At 42.1% G+C, this 18,559-nt stretch overlaps 1 protein-coding gene across 19 annotated transcripts in view; it reads left to right on the top strand.

Annotated features, from left to right (window-relative positions):
- Positions 1 to 13,128, top strand: part of TFCP2 (transcription factor CP2) — an 83,088-nt gene extending 69,960 nt beyond the window's left edge. For 7 of the 19 annotated variants that reach the window (XM_077952301.1, XM_077952303.1, XM_077952299.1 and 4 more), the window contains 7 exons: positions 1,706 to 1,754; positions 2,147 to 2,240; positions 3,866 to 3,956; positions 6,726 to 6,850; positions 7,886 to 8,028; positions 10,773 to 10,824; positions 11,610 to 13,128. In XM_077952301.1, coding sequence (XP_077808427.1) covers positions 1,706 to 1,754; positions 2,147 to 2,240; positions 3,866 to 3,956; positions 6,726 to 6,850; positions 7,886 to 8,028; positions 10,773 to 10,824; positions 11,610 to 11,647 — 592 coding nt within the window. In that variant the 3' untranslated portion in view covers positions 11,648 to 13,128. 19 annotated transcript variants of the gene reach the window in all.
- Positions 13,129 to 18,559: the final 5,431 nt, after the last annotated feature.

Genomic DNA, 18,559 nt, shown 5'->3' with positions numbered 1-18,559 from the left:
CATTTAACATGTATTTCACATAACCATATTGAAACTTGAAATAGTTAGACTACCAAACGTGTGAGCATATTGTTTGGTTGCAGTGTTTGTGTTTTTGGATTTATTTAGGCTCTATGTCTGACCTACTTTGTAAAGGATTTAATTAAGGTAGCTTAAATATTCAAAACGTAACAATTAAGAATAAAAGTAGGTATTAGTTGTAGAAGGAATACATATAACTAGGGCCCTAAGATAAGTTAATTACTAGGTTCAAATACCAAATTTGAATTTTGCAGCTAAGGCTAAAAAAGGAAGAAGATCTTATTATAAAAGAAAAAAAAAACTTAACATCCGCATAGATGATACATTCTACTTATAGGTAATTCCAAATATGATACAGAGTTTAAGAGTTGTGTTTAAAAATTTTTCTCTTCTCTTTGTCATGTATTTCATACTGGTGAAACTTTTCTTCCATAAAAGTAGGCATTAGGGAAGAGGGACAATTCATAGACAAAGAATGTATAAAGAAAAACTGAGGCTGAGTGCGGTGGCTCACACCTGCAATCCCAGCACTTCGGGAGGCCGAGGCAGGCGGATCACGATGTCAGGAGTTTGAGACCAGCCTGGCCAACATGGTGAAACCCCAATTAGCGGTGTGTGGTGGCAGGCACCTGTAATCCCAGCTACTTGGGAGGCTGAGGCAGGAGAATTGCTTGAAACTGGAAGGCGGAGGTTGCAGTGAGCTGAGATCATGCCACTGCACTCTAGTTTGGGCAAAGGAGTGAAACTCTGTCTCAAAAAGAAAGAAAAAGAAAAACTGAGGGTGTGGCGATAACCCTTAGATCATAAATTAGGCAGCACCAATTTTTGAGGCTGCTTTAAAAATAATTGTTTTTGCCGGGCACAGTGACTCACAACAGTAATCCCAGCACTTTGAGAGGCGGAGGCAGGTGGATCACAAGGTCAGGAGATTGAGACCATCCTGGCTAACATGGTGAAACCCCGTCTCTACTAAAAATACAAAAAAATTAGCCGGGCGTGGTGGCGGGTGCCTGTAGTCCCAGCTACTCAGGAGGCTGAGGCAGAAGGATGGCGTGAACCCGGGAGGCGGAGCCTGCAGTTAGCCGAGATCACACCACTGCACTCCAGCCTGGGAGAAAGTGCGAGACTCCGTCTCAAAAAAAAAAAAAAAAGAAAAAAAGTTTTTTTTTTATTCTAAATGTGTGTGATCAAATTGCATTGCATAAATTTTCTTCCAGTATTTTTCTTGTGTATGTGTGCATATTTGTGTATTTCCTACAGTAGTAATGTATTGATAAAATTTTTTATCCTGATATTTTTCATTTTATTTTTAAATTTTTTTCTTGATAATTATTCTTTCATAATTTTTCATCTTAGTAAATTTATGGTTAAATATTTTTATGCCATAATTTATCTCATCATTATTGATGCCATAATTTATCATTATTGAAATGTTGATATTTTCTTCAGTTTCCTCAATAATAAAAAATTGTTGCTAATGACATAATTTCTCCCACTCCGCATAAAGTATTTAGGTTAAACTAATAGAAAATTAAAGTATTGGGTCAAAGAATAAGAATGTTTTATGAGAGAGCACAGAGTTTTTTAAATCTCTAGCTTAAGATTTATTGTGAAGATGAGGAATGAAATAGTGAGCCCCAGCATGTGTCATGGACTCATACTTTCATTTTAAATGTTTCTTTAGAAATGGTTCACCAAACCACCAGCCAGAGCCACCCCCTCCAGTCACAGATGTAAGTCTAAAGTTGAATGTCAGTTACTTACAATGTCTAGTAATACTTTGATGACTGTCCAATTCAGTAGAAATGCCCAACTTTTAGGGAGTACTATTCATTCATTCATTAAACAAACATTTATTGAATTTTGACTATGAACCAGATACTGTGCTAGGGACTAAAGATATGAAACGAGTAATGCAGGACCCTTCCATTTGAGGAGCTTACAGTCTAGTGGGGAAGAAAAGGATGGAACTCCTTGAGCGTCTTGCATGGTTGGAGAAAGAGAAAACAACTTTCACAAATGAGGCCTGAGTATGGGGTTGTGTGGGTGTGTTTGGCTATGTGTTACCTAATGGGTTAACAGACAAATCTATTTGGTTACCTAAAAAATGCTCTCTCCCTTTCAGAACCTCTTACCAACAACCACACCTCAGGAAGCTCAGCAGTGGTTGCATCGAAATCGTTTTTCTACATTCACAAGGCTTTTCACAAACTTCTCAGGTTAAATTTTCTTTTTCTTTTGTTTTCCCTAGCATGAGATTTTCCTTTGCATTCTAGGGCCTCCTGGTATCCATGGGAGAGTTGTGTGTGTATATGTGTATGAGAGATCTTACTGCATTTTTCTGATGAAATGAATTTCATAGAACCCTTAAGACTTTCTCACCAGTTGCAGCTGTGCTGTGAAATACTTAAAAACAAACACCTTTTAGTTTAAATTCAATTTAATTTAAAAATGCTTATTTCATACAATACTTTTTAAAATGTGTATTTCATTTGCAGGTAGTCTGAAATTTTCCCCTTGATATCACTATAATTTATTTCATTTACACAATCCAATTTTATTTAGCATTTTTTGTTGTTGTTCTTTTTTTGAGATGGAGTCTCACTCTGTCACCCAAGCTGGAGTGCAATTGCATGATCTCAGCTCACTGCAACCTCCGCCTCCTGGGTTCAAACAATTCTCCTGCCTTAGCCTTCTGATTAGCTGGGATTATAGGCACCTGCCATACCAGCTAATTTATGTATTTTTAGTAGAGACAGAGTTTCACCATGTTGGCCAGGCTGGTCTTGAACACCTGACCTCAAGTGATCCACCCTTCTTGGCCTCCCAGAGTGCTGGGATTACAGGTGTGAGCCACAGCGCCTGGCCTATTTAGCACTTTTTGATGTGGTAGGAATACACAAATGAATGAGGCATAATTCCTGATCAAATAGCCCATTAATCATCTGGTGTCCAAAAAAAAAAAAAAAGCACCGAAACACAACTAATCAAATCAAAATAAAACTCTGAAAAACCGATAAATAGTTGTGATGCTATAGATAAGTGTTCTGATAATGACAGTAAGACCTTTGTGGGAAGATCTGGTATTAGGGAACATGTGTGATACATCAGGTAAATCCAGGATTTTTTTTTTTTTTTTTTGAGACGGAGTCTCACTGTCACCCAGGCTGGAGTGCAGAGGCGCAATCTCAGCTTACTGCAACCTCTTAACTGCTGGGTTCAAGTGATTCTCCTGCCTCAGCCCCTGAGTAGCTAGGATTACAGGTACCTACCACCACATCCGGCTAATTTTTGTATTTTTAGTAGAGACAGGGTCTCACTATGTTGGCCAGGCTGGTCTCGAACTCCTGACCTCAATGATCCACCCGCCTCGACATCCCAAAGTGCTGGGATTACAGGCGTGAGCTACCACACCTGGCCCAGGATTTTTTTTTTTTTTTTTTAAAGAGATGGGGTCTTGCTATGTTGTCCACACCAGTCTTGAACTCCTAACAGTCGACTGGCCTCTAACAATCCTCCTACCTCAGCTTCTTGAGTAGCTGGGACTACAGGCATGTTGTGACCAGCTTAGATAGTGGAAGGTTGTTTCAGGCAGAAAAAACAGCTTGCTCATTAGACATCATCAGTATGATGAAAGCATAGGGTTAAATGGGGAGGTTAATTGGCGGGAATTGAGATGGGAGAGGCGGTGGGAGCCAGGTCATGAAGGGCCTTATATGCCATGAAGAAAATTATGGATTGTAACATTCTGGTAATGAGGTGTCCTTATAATAGAGCCCATTTTAATAGTCATTAACACAGAGAATCTTTGCCTTTATCATCCATTTTCTTATATTTATTCCAGGGGCAGATTTATTGAAATTAACTAGAGATGATGTGATCCAAATCTGTGGCCCTGCAGATGGAATCAGACTTTTTAATGCATTAAAAGGCCGGTATGTAATTAGTGTTAAAATATCAATGAGGTTGGATTCCAAATGGATTTGAATTCAGGAATTCTTCACAGTACTCTATACAGCTAAATACACCTTCTGGAAACATTTCTTTTAAGTGTCAGCTATGTACCAAATAAAGATTTAAAAAAATATTTTCTTGCACTTTGTCTAAGGAATTCCCCATGATATTCCATTTTTCATTTCCAGGTGAATGAATTTTCCAATGAAAATTCATCATGCTTTTCGTGAGCCAGGTACTATTGTAGGCTCTGGGAATATTAATATATTGGTGAGCAAAACAGGGTGCCCATTGTTAGGGAGTTTACTTTCTCATGGGGAGTAAGATAAATAAGTATTGTGGATAGTGATAAGAGCTTTGAAGGAAAACAAAACAAATAAACAAGCAAAAAACAAGGTTGTGGGCTATAGGGTGCCCAGAATATGATCAGGAAGGACCTCTTCAAGGAGGGGATATTTAAACTGAGTTCTGAGAAGGATGCAGCTCTGGAGTCACAGGAAGGGAGACTGTTCTAGGCAGATGGAACAACAAGTGCAAAGGCCCCAAGTTGGTTTAAACTGGAGAAGTGGTCATTCTTAAATGTGGGTGGGAATTACTTTTTTTTTTTTTTTTTTTTTGAGACGGAGTCTTGCTCTGTGCCCCAGGCTGGAGTGCAGTGGCGCGATCTCGGCTCACTGCAAGCTCCGCCTCTCCGGGTTCACGCCATTCTCCTGCCTCAGCCTCCCGAGTAGCTGGGACTACAGGCGCCCACAACCGCGCCCGGCTAATTTTTTGTATTTTTAGTAGAGACGGGGTTTCACCGTGTTAGCCAGGATGGTCTCGATCTCCTGACCTCGTGATCCGCCCGTCTCGGCCTCCCAAAGTGCTGGGATTACAGGCTTGAGCCACCGCGCCCGGCCTCTTTTTTTTTTTTTTTTTTTTGAAACGGAGTCTTGCTCTTTCACCCAGGCTGGAGTGCAGTGGTGCGATCTCGGCTCACTGCAAGCTCCACCTCCTGGGTTCACGCCATTCTCCTGCCTCAGCCTCCCGAGTAGCTGGGACTACAGGCGCCCGCCATCACGCCCGGCTAATTTTTTGTATTTTTTAGTAGAGACGGGGTTTCACCGTGTTAGCCGGATGGTCTCGCTCTCCTGATCTTGTGATCCGCCCGTCTCGGCCTCCCAAAGTGCTGGGATTACAGGCATGAGCCACCGGGCCAGGCAAATGTGGGTAGTAATTACTTAAGTGTCTCCCTGCAGTTGTTAAAATACATGGTAATTTTTGGTCCTCTTTTGGGATTTACAATTTTAAATAGGTAGTAGTAACACTGATGAAAAAAGCATTTAGGTCAATGGCAACAGAACCAAATCAGTGACTACATAGTAAAACAGATTGCGCAGTATTTATTTTTGGTTTGCTTTTGTTTTGGGTTTTCTTTCTTGAGACAGGGTCTTGCTCTGTCACCCAGCTTGGAGTGCAGCAATGCAATCATGGCTCGCTGCAGTCTCGATTTCCTGGGCTCAAGCCATCCTCCTATCTAGATGGCTGAGCAGCTGGGACTACAGGTGCGCACCACCATGCCCGCCTAATTTTGTACTTTTTGTAGAGGCGGAGTTTTGCCATGTTTCCCTGGCTGGTCTCAAACTCCTGAGCTCAAGCAATCCTTCCGACTCGCCTTCCTAAAGTGCTGGGATTACAGGTGTGAGCCACCGTGCCTGGTCATATTTGTTTTTGTCTACATCATAAGGGATGTTGAAGCTTGGAAAATTTTAAGGAAAGAAAGGAAATCAGGGATTGATGACTTGGGGAAAAATAATTGATCTTTAATTTTATTTATTTATTTATTTTTTTGAGACGGAGTCTTGCTCTGTCACCCAGGCTGGGGTGCAGTGGCCGGATCTCAGCTCACTGCAAGCTCCGGGTTTATGCCATTCTCTTGCCTCAGCCTCCCCAGTAGCTGGGACTACAGGCGCCCGCCACCTCACCCGGCTACTTTTTTGTATTTTTTAGTAGAGAGGGGTTTCACCGTGTTAGCCAGGATGGTCTCGATCTCCTGACCTCGCGATCCGCCCATCTTGGCCTCCCAAAGTGCTGGGATTACAGGCTTGAGCCACCGCGCCCGGCCGATCTTTCATTTTTTAAAGCATATTATCTAAAGAATGTTTAGAAATTGGAAGGATTCAGAGGATCAGATCAAGAGGTAGTTGAATACCTTTCTCTAAGAAGAGCAGAAAAAGGATTTAGGCTAGTTAGGAGAAGATAATGAGAGAAATAAGATGATCTAGTTTACTGTGTTGGTATTTTTTAGTAAGAAGTATATCTTGAACCTGACCCAAAAAGACATAAGGCTTTTATATTTTGACTATGTCTAACTTTTACACCAAAGGCCACAAACTCAAATGACTATAGAGGACATACAGGTAATGTAAATGAATGGCAGTCAAGACTGGGGTATAGTGAAGAATATATGCATTATGTAAGAACAGCTGATTGTTTTCATGTGAGAATGCAGGCCTAAGATTGCTAGATATTCAGGAAAAGCCAAAAGTTCAGAGGTTTATGTGATGTCTCATATTGGAACTAATTCCACTTAAGGAAAAAAAACCCTTACCACTGGGGAACTAATAAAACATAGCAAATTAATTGCATTTGGCCAGTGAGCTTCCAGTTTTCATCTGCTCTATATGATTAATGTAGAAACACAATTTCTCCCTTTTTATTGTGCTTACCATAAAGAATGTAAGACTAATTAGCCTTTTTCCTCCCCTTAGGATGGTGCGTCCAAGGTTAACCATTTATGTTTGTCAGGAGTCACTGCAGTTGAGGGAGCAGCAACAACAGCAGCAGCAACAGCAGCAGAAGCAGGAGGATGGAGACTCAAATGGCACTTTCTTCGGTAGGTTGTTCTGGACACACCAGGACAGATAGGAAGAAAGGTGAAGAGGTAACTTATGGGCATGTATGATGGGAAACTATCAAACAGCAGATTTAGCGTTTGCTAGAAGTAACAATAATCACTAGCATTTATTGAGCTCCTAATATATGGCAGGTGCTATTTTTTTTTTTTTTTTTGAGACGGAGTCTCGCTCTGTCACCCAGGCTGGAGTGAGTGGTGCGATCTCGGCTTACTGCAAGCTCTGCCTCCTGGGTTCACGCCATTCTCCTGCCTCAGCCTCCCAAGTAGCTGGGACTACAGGCGCGCGCCACTTCGCCCGGCTAGTTTTTTGTATTTTTAGTAGAGACGGGGTTTCACTGGGTTAGCCAGAATGGTCTCGATCTCCTGACCTCGTGATCTGCCCGCCTCGGCCTCCCAAAGTGCTAGGATTACAGGCTTGAGCCACCACGCCCGGCCTTTTTTTTTTTTTGAGACAGAGTCTCACTCGGTTACCCAGGCTGAAGTACTGTGGTGCAATCATGACTCATTGCAAACTTGACCACCTGGGCTCAAGTGATTCTCTCCCGTCAGCCTCCCGAGTAACTAGAACTATAGGTGTGCACCCCACGTCTACCTAATTGTTTTATTTATTGTAGAGATGGGATCTCCCTATGTTGCCCAGGCTGGTCTTGAACTCCTGGGCTCAAGTGATCTCCCTGCCTCAGCCTCCCAAATTGCTGGGACTATAGGTGTGAACCACCATGCCCAGCCAGGTGCTATTCTTAACACTTTTTATATGCTTTAATATTTACAACTAATATCTCCTCTTTGTGGAGGATTTTACTGTTATCTCTAGTATTTACACGAGAAAAATGAGGCCTAGGGATGTTAAATAACGTGCCCTAGGTCACACAGCTGCAAGTGGTTGAGCCAGGGTTTGAGCTTAGGCAGTCTGATTTCTGAGTCCTTCAGAAAAGTGGACATTCCTAGTGATCAAGTTATGTGTAAGAGCAGACAAACTTTGTACTGACTCCTGTTGCTCTCTCCCTTTTGCAGTTTACCATGCCATCTATCTAGAAGAACTGACAGCTGTTGAATTGACAGAAAAAATTGCTCAGCTTTTCAGCATTTCCCCTTGCCAGATCAGCCAGATTTACAAGCAGGGGCCAACAGGAATTCATGTGCTCATCAGTGATGAGGTAGATTTTTCAGTACAGTTGAATTACCAGATGATGCTTAATTTGTCAGCACATGGAGCAAGAGCAGTTCTCCTGGGGCAGAGTGTTCTGTTTTCTAGATCAGAGGGTTTCATACCTTTTTGCTTGCTTTCCTCCTAATTTTTTTTTTAAACAGTCTCTCTCTGTTGCCCAGGCCAGAGTGCAATGGCCCAATCTCAGCTCACTGTAACCTCCACTTCCTGGGTTCAAGTGATTCTCCTCCCTCAGCCTCCGGAATAGTGGGAATTATAGGCGCGTGCCACCACGCCCAGCTAATTTATGTATTTTTGTAGAGACGGGGTTTTGCCATGTTGGCCAGGCTGGTCTCAAACTCCTGACCTCAAGTGATCTGCCCGCCTCACCCTCCCAAAGTGGTGGGATTACAGATGTGAGCCACCACGCCCCGCCCTGAAATATTTTAAAAACCACATATTCCCATGCACATTTTTAGGCTGACTTAAAATTTTTTGTTAAAGTTTAAATAGTTGTAAAAGATGTCATTTCTGGGCATATATAATGACATTTCTAAGTGAAATGGTTACATCATTATTCTAATTGCATCCCATGTAATCTTAATGCAAAAATGATTTAATAACACCACCATCCATTAAAAAAAAAACAAAACACGACTGTGCTTTCCTTTAAGTTAGAATTCTTGTACTATTCCTCTGTTTCCTGGAACTCTTATTTTCATTTACTTCCCCCATTGAATTTTATCTTACTGTAACTTTTTTTTTTTTTGACACAGAGTCTCACTTTGTCACCCAGGCTGTTGTGCCATGGTGTGATCTCAGCTCACTGCAACCTCTGCCTCCGAGGTTCAAACGATTATCCTGCCTCAGCCTCCCAAGTAGCTGGTATTACAGGCGCCCACCACCATGCCCGGCTAATTTTTGTATTTTTAGTAGAGGCTGGGTTTCACCATGTGGCCAGTCTGGTCTTGAACTCCTGGCCTCAAGTGATCAACCCGCCTCAGCCTGCCAAAGTGCTGGGATTACAGATGTGAGCCACCACACCTGGCCATCTTACCGTAACATATTTTTATGCACAAACATCTTTTATTGATTATCCTACTATATTTGTTTGAAACAAAGTTTTTAAATAAAAATTTAAAAATTATGAATGGAATCATCATAATTATACAGTTGATTAAAATAATGTAAATATGCTACATGTTTTAATAAGTAATTATTAAACATTAAGAGGGCCGGCCAGGTGCAGTGACTTATGCCTGTAATCCCAGCACTTTGGGAGGCTGAGACAGGTGGATCACAAGGTCAGAAGTTCAAGATCAGCCTAGCCAAGATGGTGAAACCCCATCTCTACTAAAAATACAAAAATTAGCTGGGCATGGTGGCAGGTGCCTATAATCCCAGCTACTTGGGAGGCTGAGGCAGAGAATTGCTTGAACCCGAGAGGCAGAGGTTGCAGTCAGCCGAGATTGTGCCACCACACTCTAGCCTGGGTGACAGAGCGAGACTCCATCCAAAAAAAAAAAAAAGGCCAGGCGCAGTGGCTCATACCTGTAATCCCAGCACTTTGGGAGGCCGAGGCAGGCGGATCACCTGAGGTCGAGAGTTTGAAACCAGACTGGCCAACATGGAGAAACCCCATCTCTACTAAAAATACAAAATTAGTTGGGTGTGGTGGCACGTGCTTGTAATCCCAGCTACCCAGGAGGCTGAGGCAGGAGGATCCCTTGAACCCAGGAGGTGGAGGTTGTGGTGAGCCGAGATGGGGCCATTGCACTCCAGCCTGGGCAACAAGAGTGAAACTCCGTCTCAGAAAAAAAAAAAAAAAAAAAAATTAAGAATATTATTATTACAGGTATATCTATGAATGAGTTGGATGAAATTGTTTCAATCCCTAGTCGTACCTTTGCACATAATTATTTCCTTTGTAGGTGAATACTGCCTATTGATTGCTAGAATGACATAGGATTTCAGCATCAATTCCATTCTGTTTTTCACCTCTAGATATTATTGCTGAGGGACTTGAGTCACATAAATTGATAGATAGGAATGGATGGAATTTTGTAATGATAATGTCATTAGATTATACTTCAGAATTATATACCAGAAATTACATAGTGATATTATCAAAAAATCATTTGGAATCCTTTATCACATGACAATTTGTGATTAGGTTACTCTTTAATTCTGGTGAAAGGAAAGAGTTAGAAACCATGTGGCTCATAAAAGGGTCTGTTGCCTAGTTTAATATTAGAGTTCACCTTTGCTATTCCACTTTGCCACCTGAAGCTTTCACATCATGGGCCAGCGCACCTTATTAGGATCCTGGGAGGGTGAAACTCATGCCTTTATCTTGTAAAATGGGAGAAGGGAGTTTGAGAAGGGACAGTGAGGAAGGAAAATTAAAGAGGTTTTAGGAAAGAGCACATATGGGAGTTGAAGACATGGAAGTCAGTTCTCCTGTATGCGTATATTAGTGTCTGTGTGCTCCGTGGAGAGTCTTGGGGTTAACCCAGGGAAATGCATACCAGGCTTTAAGACAACTGTTCTAATCTGCTTAGTTTTTTAATATTTAAAAACCAAACAGGGGAGGGGAGGAAAAAACTTTTACGATCCTAGATACTCAAGAAATACATTATTTGAGACCTGTAAAGCCTCCCATCTAAATCCCGCTGGATGTAGTCCTTAGGGACACAGGAATATAAAGGGATTATTTTTCATTTAAATAATCACAAATTTTCTTGCTTTTTTCAGATGATACAGAACTTTCAGGAAGAAGCATGTTTTATTCTGGACACAATGAAAGGTAATAGTAAGACAAACATCTTTCTCTAAGTAGTTTCACAGCTTTACTACTAGTAGGCAAAGTACATACTTCTTTGAGGAGAGATAGGGAAAGTAACCATATTTGGGTAAAGAAAGTGACAGTATTAGAGATTGTTCCTTTTTGTAAGTTGGCCTTTTTTTTTTTTTTTTTTTTTTTGAGACAGAGTTTTGATCTGTTGCCCAGGCTGGAGTGCAGTGGCACGATCTCGGCTCACTGCAACCTTCACCTCCCGAGTTCAAGTGATTCTCCACCCTCAGCCTCCCAAGTAACTGGGATTACAGGCACATGCCACCTTGTCTGGCTAATTTTTGTATTTTTAGTAGAGACAGGGTTTCACCATGTTGGCCAGGCTGGTCTCTAACTCCTGACCTCAAGTGATCCACCCACCTCGGACTCCCAAAGTGCTGGGATTACAGGCATGAGCCACCGTGCCTGGCCCGGCTTTTTGCCATTCTCTTCCATCTTCCATTGCAGATGAGGAAATTGAGGCATGTTGTATTTGTAATGCATATTTATTATAAGGAATCTGTGCTAATGAGTAAGTATGCTGCTGTTTGTCCTGCTCTTTTTTTTCCCCTTTCTCTTTTTTTTTTTAAGACGGAATTTCACTCTTGTTGCCCAAGCTAGAGTGCAATGGCGTGATCTCGGCTCACTGCAACCTCCACCTCCCTTTTTTCCCCTTCTCACAAGAATCTTACCATACTTTGTTTCTCCTGCTGTGTTTTGGAGGTGACTAAAGATGATTCGCTTTCTCTTTTTAACAGCAGAAACCAACGATAGCTATCATATTATACTGAAGTAGGAGTGCGGTGTTTCGTGCCCAGTGGCTGCTGCTTCCTTCACCTCTGAAAATGGCCCTCTCAAAGGGGGATATGAATGGAGATTTGAAGGTCTGCAAGAACCTGACTCATCTGACTATGTGTGGAGGAGTCCAGGCCATGGAGGCAGAATCCTGGTCCTTTGTGTTGGCCCAAGCTCTTGTGGCACACACAGATTACTGTCCAACATGCAGTTCTGCAGCTGTTTCTTAGTTAAAATTTCTGGACTTGTTGTTGTGGAATATCAGTAGAAACTCTACATAATTTAGAGTGTATGTAGAGCATAATGATGATGGGAATTGTGTGATGTTTAACAGGAAGATCTTAAATTTTGTGATATGGAGCCATGTAATTTTTTTCTTATATAAAAATGGGTATCTATATTCATAAGACTAGATCTTCAATCTCTTTGTACTGGTCTCAAATGTACTGGTATCTCTGCTTTTTGCCATAGTTTGTCCCTGAAAACTTTATCAGTGAGGAGAAATACAGAGACAGAATTTTCCTTTTGTTTCCCCTGTAATACCACAACTAATATTTTCAGCTAACATCTATTGACCAGGCAGTGTGATAAATTTTTTGAATGACCGACCATCTTGTTTAACCCCCTAATCACACTATCTGAAGTAGGTGCTATAGTGACCCCCAACCGAAGCTGAGGAAATGGAGACACACAGTGGCTAAGTAGCTTGCTAGGTGCCAGGAGCTGGCAGGCAGTGATGCTGAAATCCAAACCAGGCAACCTGGCCCTCCTTATTCACCTCCTCATACCACCAATGCCCCCTTTATAACCTGTGTTCACTTCACTTATTACTGTGGCCCTTCTGGTAACTAGGACATAACACTGAGTATGAACTGAGGAATTAACCACTGAAAGAGACAAAGCACACCTAAATAATAATGAACAAATCAAGACCTACAAAAAATGAACACATATATGCTTTTTAATTGTCATTAGTTATCGGAATCAAAGAATTTGAGGTGGTGACAACTGGGGATTATCTGTAACTCCCCAAATTTACTGTTCTTGAATGACATTCTCAAACTATTTATTAATGAGTTAGTCTCATCCCTGCTTTCTGTTTCCTCTCTCTGCATCTTCTCTTGGTATAGGAAGTTATTTTACTCATGCTGTGTTTTTTAATACAAGCTTTACAAAAAAAGATGCATTCCCTTCCTGTTCACACTCTTACCACGTTTTTGTTCTTCCTTAAGAATGATTGTGTGTGTGTGTAAGTGTAACATCATGGGTTTTCTTTCTTCACTTGTAAAGTTTTATCTGGAAATACTTTTACAGGTTATGTTGAGGTAAACAAAGATAATGTTTTAAGATCGTGTATTGGATTTGGATTTGTGTGTGTGTGTGTGCGTGTGTGTGTGTGTGTGTTTAAAGCATTTGATAAGGTTTAAATGTTTTTTATACAGAGATTTTTGTTCATTAAACTCAGTCTGCATCATGGTCTAATTTCTCTTGGTTTGAAACAAATTGAAAACTTTGAAACCAGAAAATTAAGTCAATGACTTGTTTAAAACTTACCTGAGCAACTTGTTATATTACGCCAAAATGCTTTTTAGTGAATGATTACCAGATGTCTCCATTTTGAGGAGGAGACATTTCTGGTTGTCATATATATTCCTAGTACTGGTACTCAACTTCAGTTCTTTCCTCAGCAGGCTGCTATTGGTTTTTATTTATTTATTTATTTATTTTTTGTATGTCTAGGTGTTTGGGTAGGAAAGTTGGACTAGATGCCTTTTTTTTTTTTTTTTTTTTTTAAATATAGAAATGAAGCTGGGCACGGTGGCTCATGTCTGTAATCCCAACACTTTGGGAGGCTGAGGCAGGCAGATCACTTGAGGCCAGAAGATCGAGACCAGCCTGGCCAACATGGTGAAACCCCATCTCTACTAAAAATACAAAATTAGCCAGGCATGGTGGCACACATCTGTAATCCCAGCTACTTGGGAGTCTAAGACATGAGAATTGCTTAAACCTGGGAGGTGGGGTTGCAATGAGCTGAGATCAGGCTGCTGCACTCCAGCCTGGGTGACAGAGCAAGACTCTGTCTCAAAACAAAATTTTTTTTTAAATAAAATAAAATATATAAATGAGGTCTCACTATGTTGCCTGCCAGGCTGGTCTTGAACTCCTGGGCTCAAGTGATCCTCCTGTCTCATCTTCCAAAGTGCTAGGAGTACAGGTGTGAGCCACCGTGCCTGGCCAAGACTAGGTGACTTTTTTGTTTTGAGACAGAGTCTCACTCTGTTGCCCAGGCTGGAGTTAAATGGCCTGATCTCGGCTTACTGCAACCTCCGCCTCCCGGGTTCAAGCGATTCTCCTGCCTCAGCCTCCTAAGTAGCTGGGACTACAGGTGCAGACCATCATGCCAGGCTAATTTTTCTATTTTTGGTAGAGACAGGGTTTTACTATGTTGGCCAGGCTGGTCTTGAACTCCTAACCTTGTGATCCACCCACCTTGGCCTCCCAAAGTGCTGGGATTACAGACTTGAGCCACCGCACCTGGCCCAAGGGTAGGTGACTTTTAAGGTTTCTTCCAAATCTGTGCATTTGTGACTCTTACTGCAAATGATGCATAAAATTATATATATAGATAAGGCACAGTTGTTCATGCCTGTAAGCCCAGCACTTTGGGAGGCCAAAATGGGAGGATCACTTTAGGCCAGGTCAGGAGTTCAAGACCAGCCTGGGCAGCAAAGTGAGACCTCCCCCCCCCCGCCATTTGTACAAAAAGTTAAAAAAATTAGCCAGGCATGGCAGTGATTACTTGAGCCCAGGGTTGGAGGCTGCAGTGAGCTGTGATCATGCCACTACACTATAGCCTAAGTGATGAAGTGAGACCCCCATCTCAAAGAAAACAAAACAAGAATTGTATCTCCCTCTGTCACCCAGGCTGGAGTGCAGTGCCACAGTTATAGCTCACTGCAGCCTCAAACTCCCAGGCTCAAGTGATCCTCCTGCCTCAGCCTCCCAAGTAGCTAGGATTACAGGCACACACCACGAAGCCCTGCTAATTTTTTTTTTTTTTTTTTTTTTTTTTTTTGTAGAGACAGGGTCTTACCTTGTTGCCCAAGCTGGTCTTGAACTCCTGGCCTCAAGCAGTCCTCCTGCCTTGGCCTCCCAAAGTTTGAGATTACAGGCATGAGCCACCATGCCTGGCCTTCATTAATATATTGAGTATAAATTACACTTAACTATTTTTACCTGAAGTCAGGGTTTTTTAGAGTAGTCTTCAAATTTATGGAAATGAACTTATACAACTTTGTAATTATAGATCCTTAAATTTACCAGAAAAATCTCTTAGGCTTTCTTTAGCTACAAAAAATTTTTATTGTGCCAGTGATGTATAATTGGTAAGAACTGGCATAGTGATAGAACATTGTAATTATTCAGTTTGCTTTAAAACATTGCATATGTTCACTAATAATCCTTTCAATTAAGTGAAAATTTTATACTAGCTTTTTCATTATGAAAGTAATACACAAAATGATAAATTCAAACTATAAAGAATAGTATCGTATAACTTTACCCCCTTACCTCTTAGTCCCACTCTGTAGAGGTAATCATTGCAAAGAATTTCCCCCGTCACATGCGCACGTGCGCGCACGTGCACACACACACACACAGACACTCAGATGGGCTCATGTTATGCTAATGACCTGCAATTTGATTTCTGTATTTAGCATATCTTGAATATCTTACTATATTAGAATTTTTAGTTCTACATCATTCTTTTTAAAAACCGCTTATTCTGTATGGATGCCATTTAGGTCACATATATTTGAAGATGCATCTTTTTGTGTGTGTGTGTGTGTCACCCAGGCTGGAGCACAGTGGCACCATCTCAGGTCATTGCAGCCTCTGCCTCCCAGGCTCAAGCGATCCTCCCACCTTAGCCTCCCAAGTAGCTGGGGCTACAGGTGTGTGCCACCACACTTAGCTAATTTTGTATGTTTTTGTAGAGACAGGGTCTCCCTATATTGCCCATAGTGGTCTTGACCTCCTAGGCTCAAGCATCCTCCTGCCTCAGCCTCCCAAAATGCTGGGATTATAAGTGTGAGCCACCCACCATACCGGCCTAGGCCCTTTAGAGAAGAGGCATAGCATCCTATTTGACTTACCATTGCCTGTACTCCCTTGAAGTATAATAGGTTTCATGTAGAAAAAGCTGCTGTATAGCCCAGCTAATTTTTATATTTTTAGTAGAGACGGGGTTTCACCGGGTTGGCCAAGCTGGTCTCAAACTTTTGACCTCAAGTGATCCACCAGCCTTGACCTCCCGAAGTGTTGGGATTACAGGCATGAGCCACTGCGCCCAGCCTAATTGATAATTAAAAGGGAGTTATTGGGAAATATTAATAAAAGGGGAGGGGAGTCATTGCAGGACTCTAAGGAGTGAGTAGTCACTACCTGAAATGTGGCCGTTAACTTATAAGATTGACTGTACAATGTTATGGCCCAATGAGAACGTTTGGCAACGTAAGTGATTTATTTAAAAAGCCATATAAAGGGAGGAAACATGGCCGGGCGCAGTGGCTCACGCCTGTAATCCTAGTGCTTTGGGAGGCTGAGGCAGGCAGATCACCTGAAGTCAGGAGTTCAAAATCAACCTGGCCAACATGGTGAAACCCTGTCTCTGCTAAAAATACAAAAAACTAATTAGCCAGGTGTGGTGGCGCATGCCTGTAATCCCAGCTACTCTGGAGGCTGGATCACAAGAATTGCTTGAACCCGGGAGGCGGAGGTTGCAGTGAGCCAAGGTTGCGCCACAGCACTCCAGCCTGTACGAGAGAGACAGAGACAGACAGAGAGAAGAGAGGAGAGAGAGAGAGAAAAACGAACTCTATTTAAAAAAAAATTTTTTTTTAAGACAACCCAAGACGTGACAAAAAAGTAAGGTCCACATGAAGGGGCAGAAGTTCTGATTCCTGGAAGTCCAGGTACTGGGTATGTTGTGAGGGCAGCGTATGATCTCTGAGTTGGAGGTTCCGCGGGAAGCTTGGCAAGTAAAGAAGGTGTGGGATAATGGCACCAACCATTTCTAATGTATGCATAATGGAGGAGTGTTCTCAAAATCCTGTGTATCCCCAGATATTCTGAGAAAGTGCTTTGTATAGGATTACTGCAGAGATTTGAACTGTCTTGCAAATCACCATGAAGGGCTGAACAGAACTTCGGTATGCAGTCTTGAAAGCAATTTAGAGTCCAAATGTTTGAAGTCAGGATTGAGCTTCTCCCTCTTATAGCTTTTTTCTCCGGCCAAACCTAACAATTCCAGATTTTTGGGGACTGGAGAACTGAAATTGAACCATTTTATCGTTTTCCTGAGTCATTGGTCTGCTGCTTTGGTCAGGGATGGTTCCTCTACAGGAATTTGATCTGTTATGACCCCCATGGGTCTTATGAGAACTCCAGTCTCACTGGGAATGGCACGATTGTCCCACCTAGCTGCCTCATTTATATGTATTTCTCTTTTTTTTCTTTTTTTCCTTTTTTTTTTTTTTTTGAGACAGAGTCTCTGTCATCCAGGCTGGAGTGCTGTGGCGCTACCTCGGCTCACTGCAACCTCTGCCTCCTGGGTTCAAGCGATCCTCCTGCCTCAGCCTCCTGAGTAGCTGGGATTACAGGTATGTGCCACCATGCCCAGCTAATTTTTATATTTTTAGTAGAGACGGGGTTTCACTAGGTTGGCCAAGCTGGTCTCAAACTTCTGACCTCAAGTGATCCACCAGTCTTGACCTCCCAAAGTGTTGGGATTACAGGCATGAGCCACTGTGCCCAGCCTTTCTTTCTTTCTTAGCTTCTTTTTTTGTTTTTATTTTTAAGAGTCAGGGTCCTGCTCTGTTGCCCAGGCTGTGGTGTGATCATAGCACACTGCAGCCTTGAACTCCTGGGCTCAAGTGATCCTCTCGCCTCAGTCTCTGGAGTAGGTAGGACTACAGGCACATGCCACAACACCCAGCTAATTTGTTTTGTTTTGTTTGAGGCAGGATCTCACTTTGTTGCCTAGGCTGGAGGGCAGTGGCACCATCACAGCTTGCTGCAGCCTTGACCTCCTGGGCTCAAGCAATTCTCCCACCTCAGCCCATCCAAAGTGCTGGGATTACAGGAATGTGCCACTGTGCCCAGCCCTAATATTTATTTTTCTTAGAGACAGGATCTTACCATGTGGCCCTTGCTGATCTGAACTCCTGGCTTCAAGCGAGCCTCCCACCTTGGCCTTCCAAAGTACTGGGATTATAGGCATGAGCCACCACACCCAACCTATATACTATTTCATTAGGAATAATCCTACATCATTCTGCTTCTCCTGTAAATGCTCTGTTTTCTTTAGTTGTGAGTTAAGGCTTTCCCTGCTAGAATGCTTACTTTTAGTTTGTGATTAATTTTTGTTTCATTATACCAACTCCAAAACTTAGATGAGGAAGAATATCCTACCACTGCAAAATGGAGTGAGTTGGGAAAGATACCCTTTGTGACATGGGAGTAATGTCACCAGCACTGTTTTTTCTGCATACTTTATTTCTCCTTCCTGCTTCTTTCAGTGACCTTGTATTTTATCTTCAACCTTGAACTTTCATCTATTTCCACTTCTTCCTTATTTTCACATATTTCTTCACACATTCTCTATAGCATTTCCCCTGTAATGTTCCTTGTGAACATAGGCCTAAGCTAAAATCTATCTTGCTTGAAAATTTCTTTTTTTTTTTTTTTTCGAGACAGGGTCTTGAGTGCAATGGTGGGAGTCACTCAGGCTGGAGTGCAATGGTGCGATCTCAGCTTACTGCAACCTCCGCCTCCCGGGTTCAAGTGATTCTCCTGCCTCAGACTCCCAAGTAGCTGAGATTACAGGTGCCCACCATCATGGTTGGCTAAT

This window comes from Macaca mulatta, chromosome 11, assembly GCF_049350105.2.
Source record: "Macaca mulatta isolate MMU2019108-1 chromosome 11, T2T-MMU8v2.0, whole genome shotgun sequence".
NCBI lineage: Eukaryota > Metazoa > Chordata > Mammalia > Primates > Cercopithecidae > Macaca > Macaca mulatta.
This window is presented reverse-complemented; position numbering and strand designations above follow the sequence as displayed.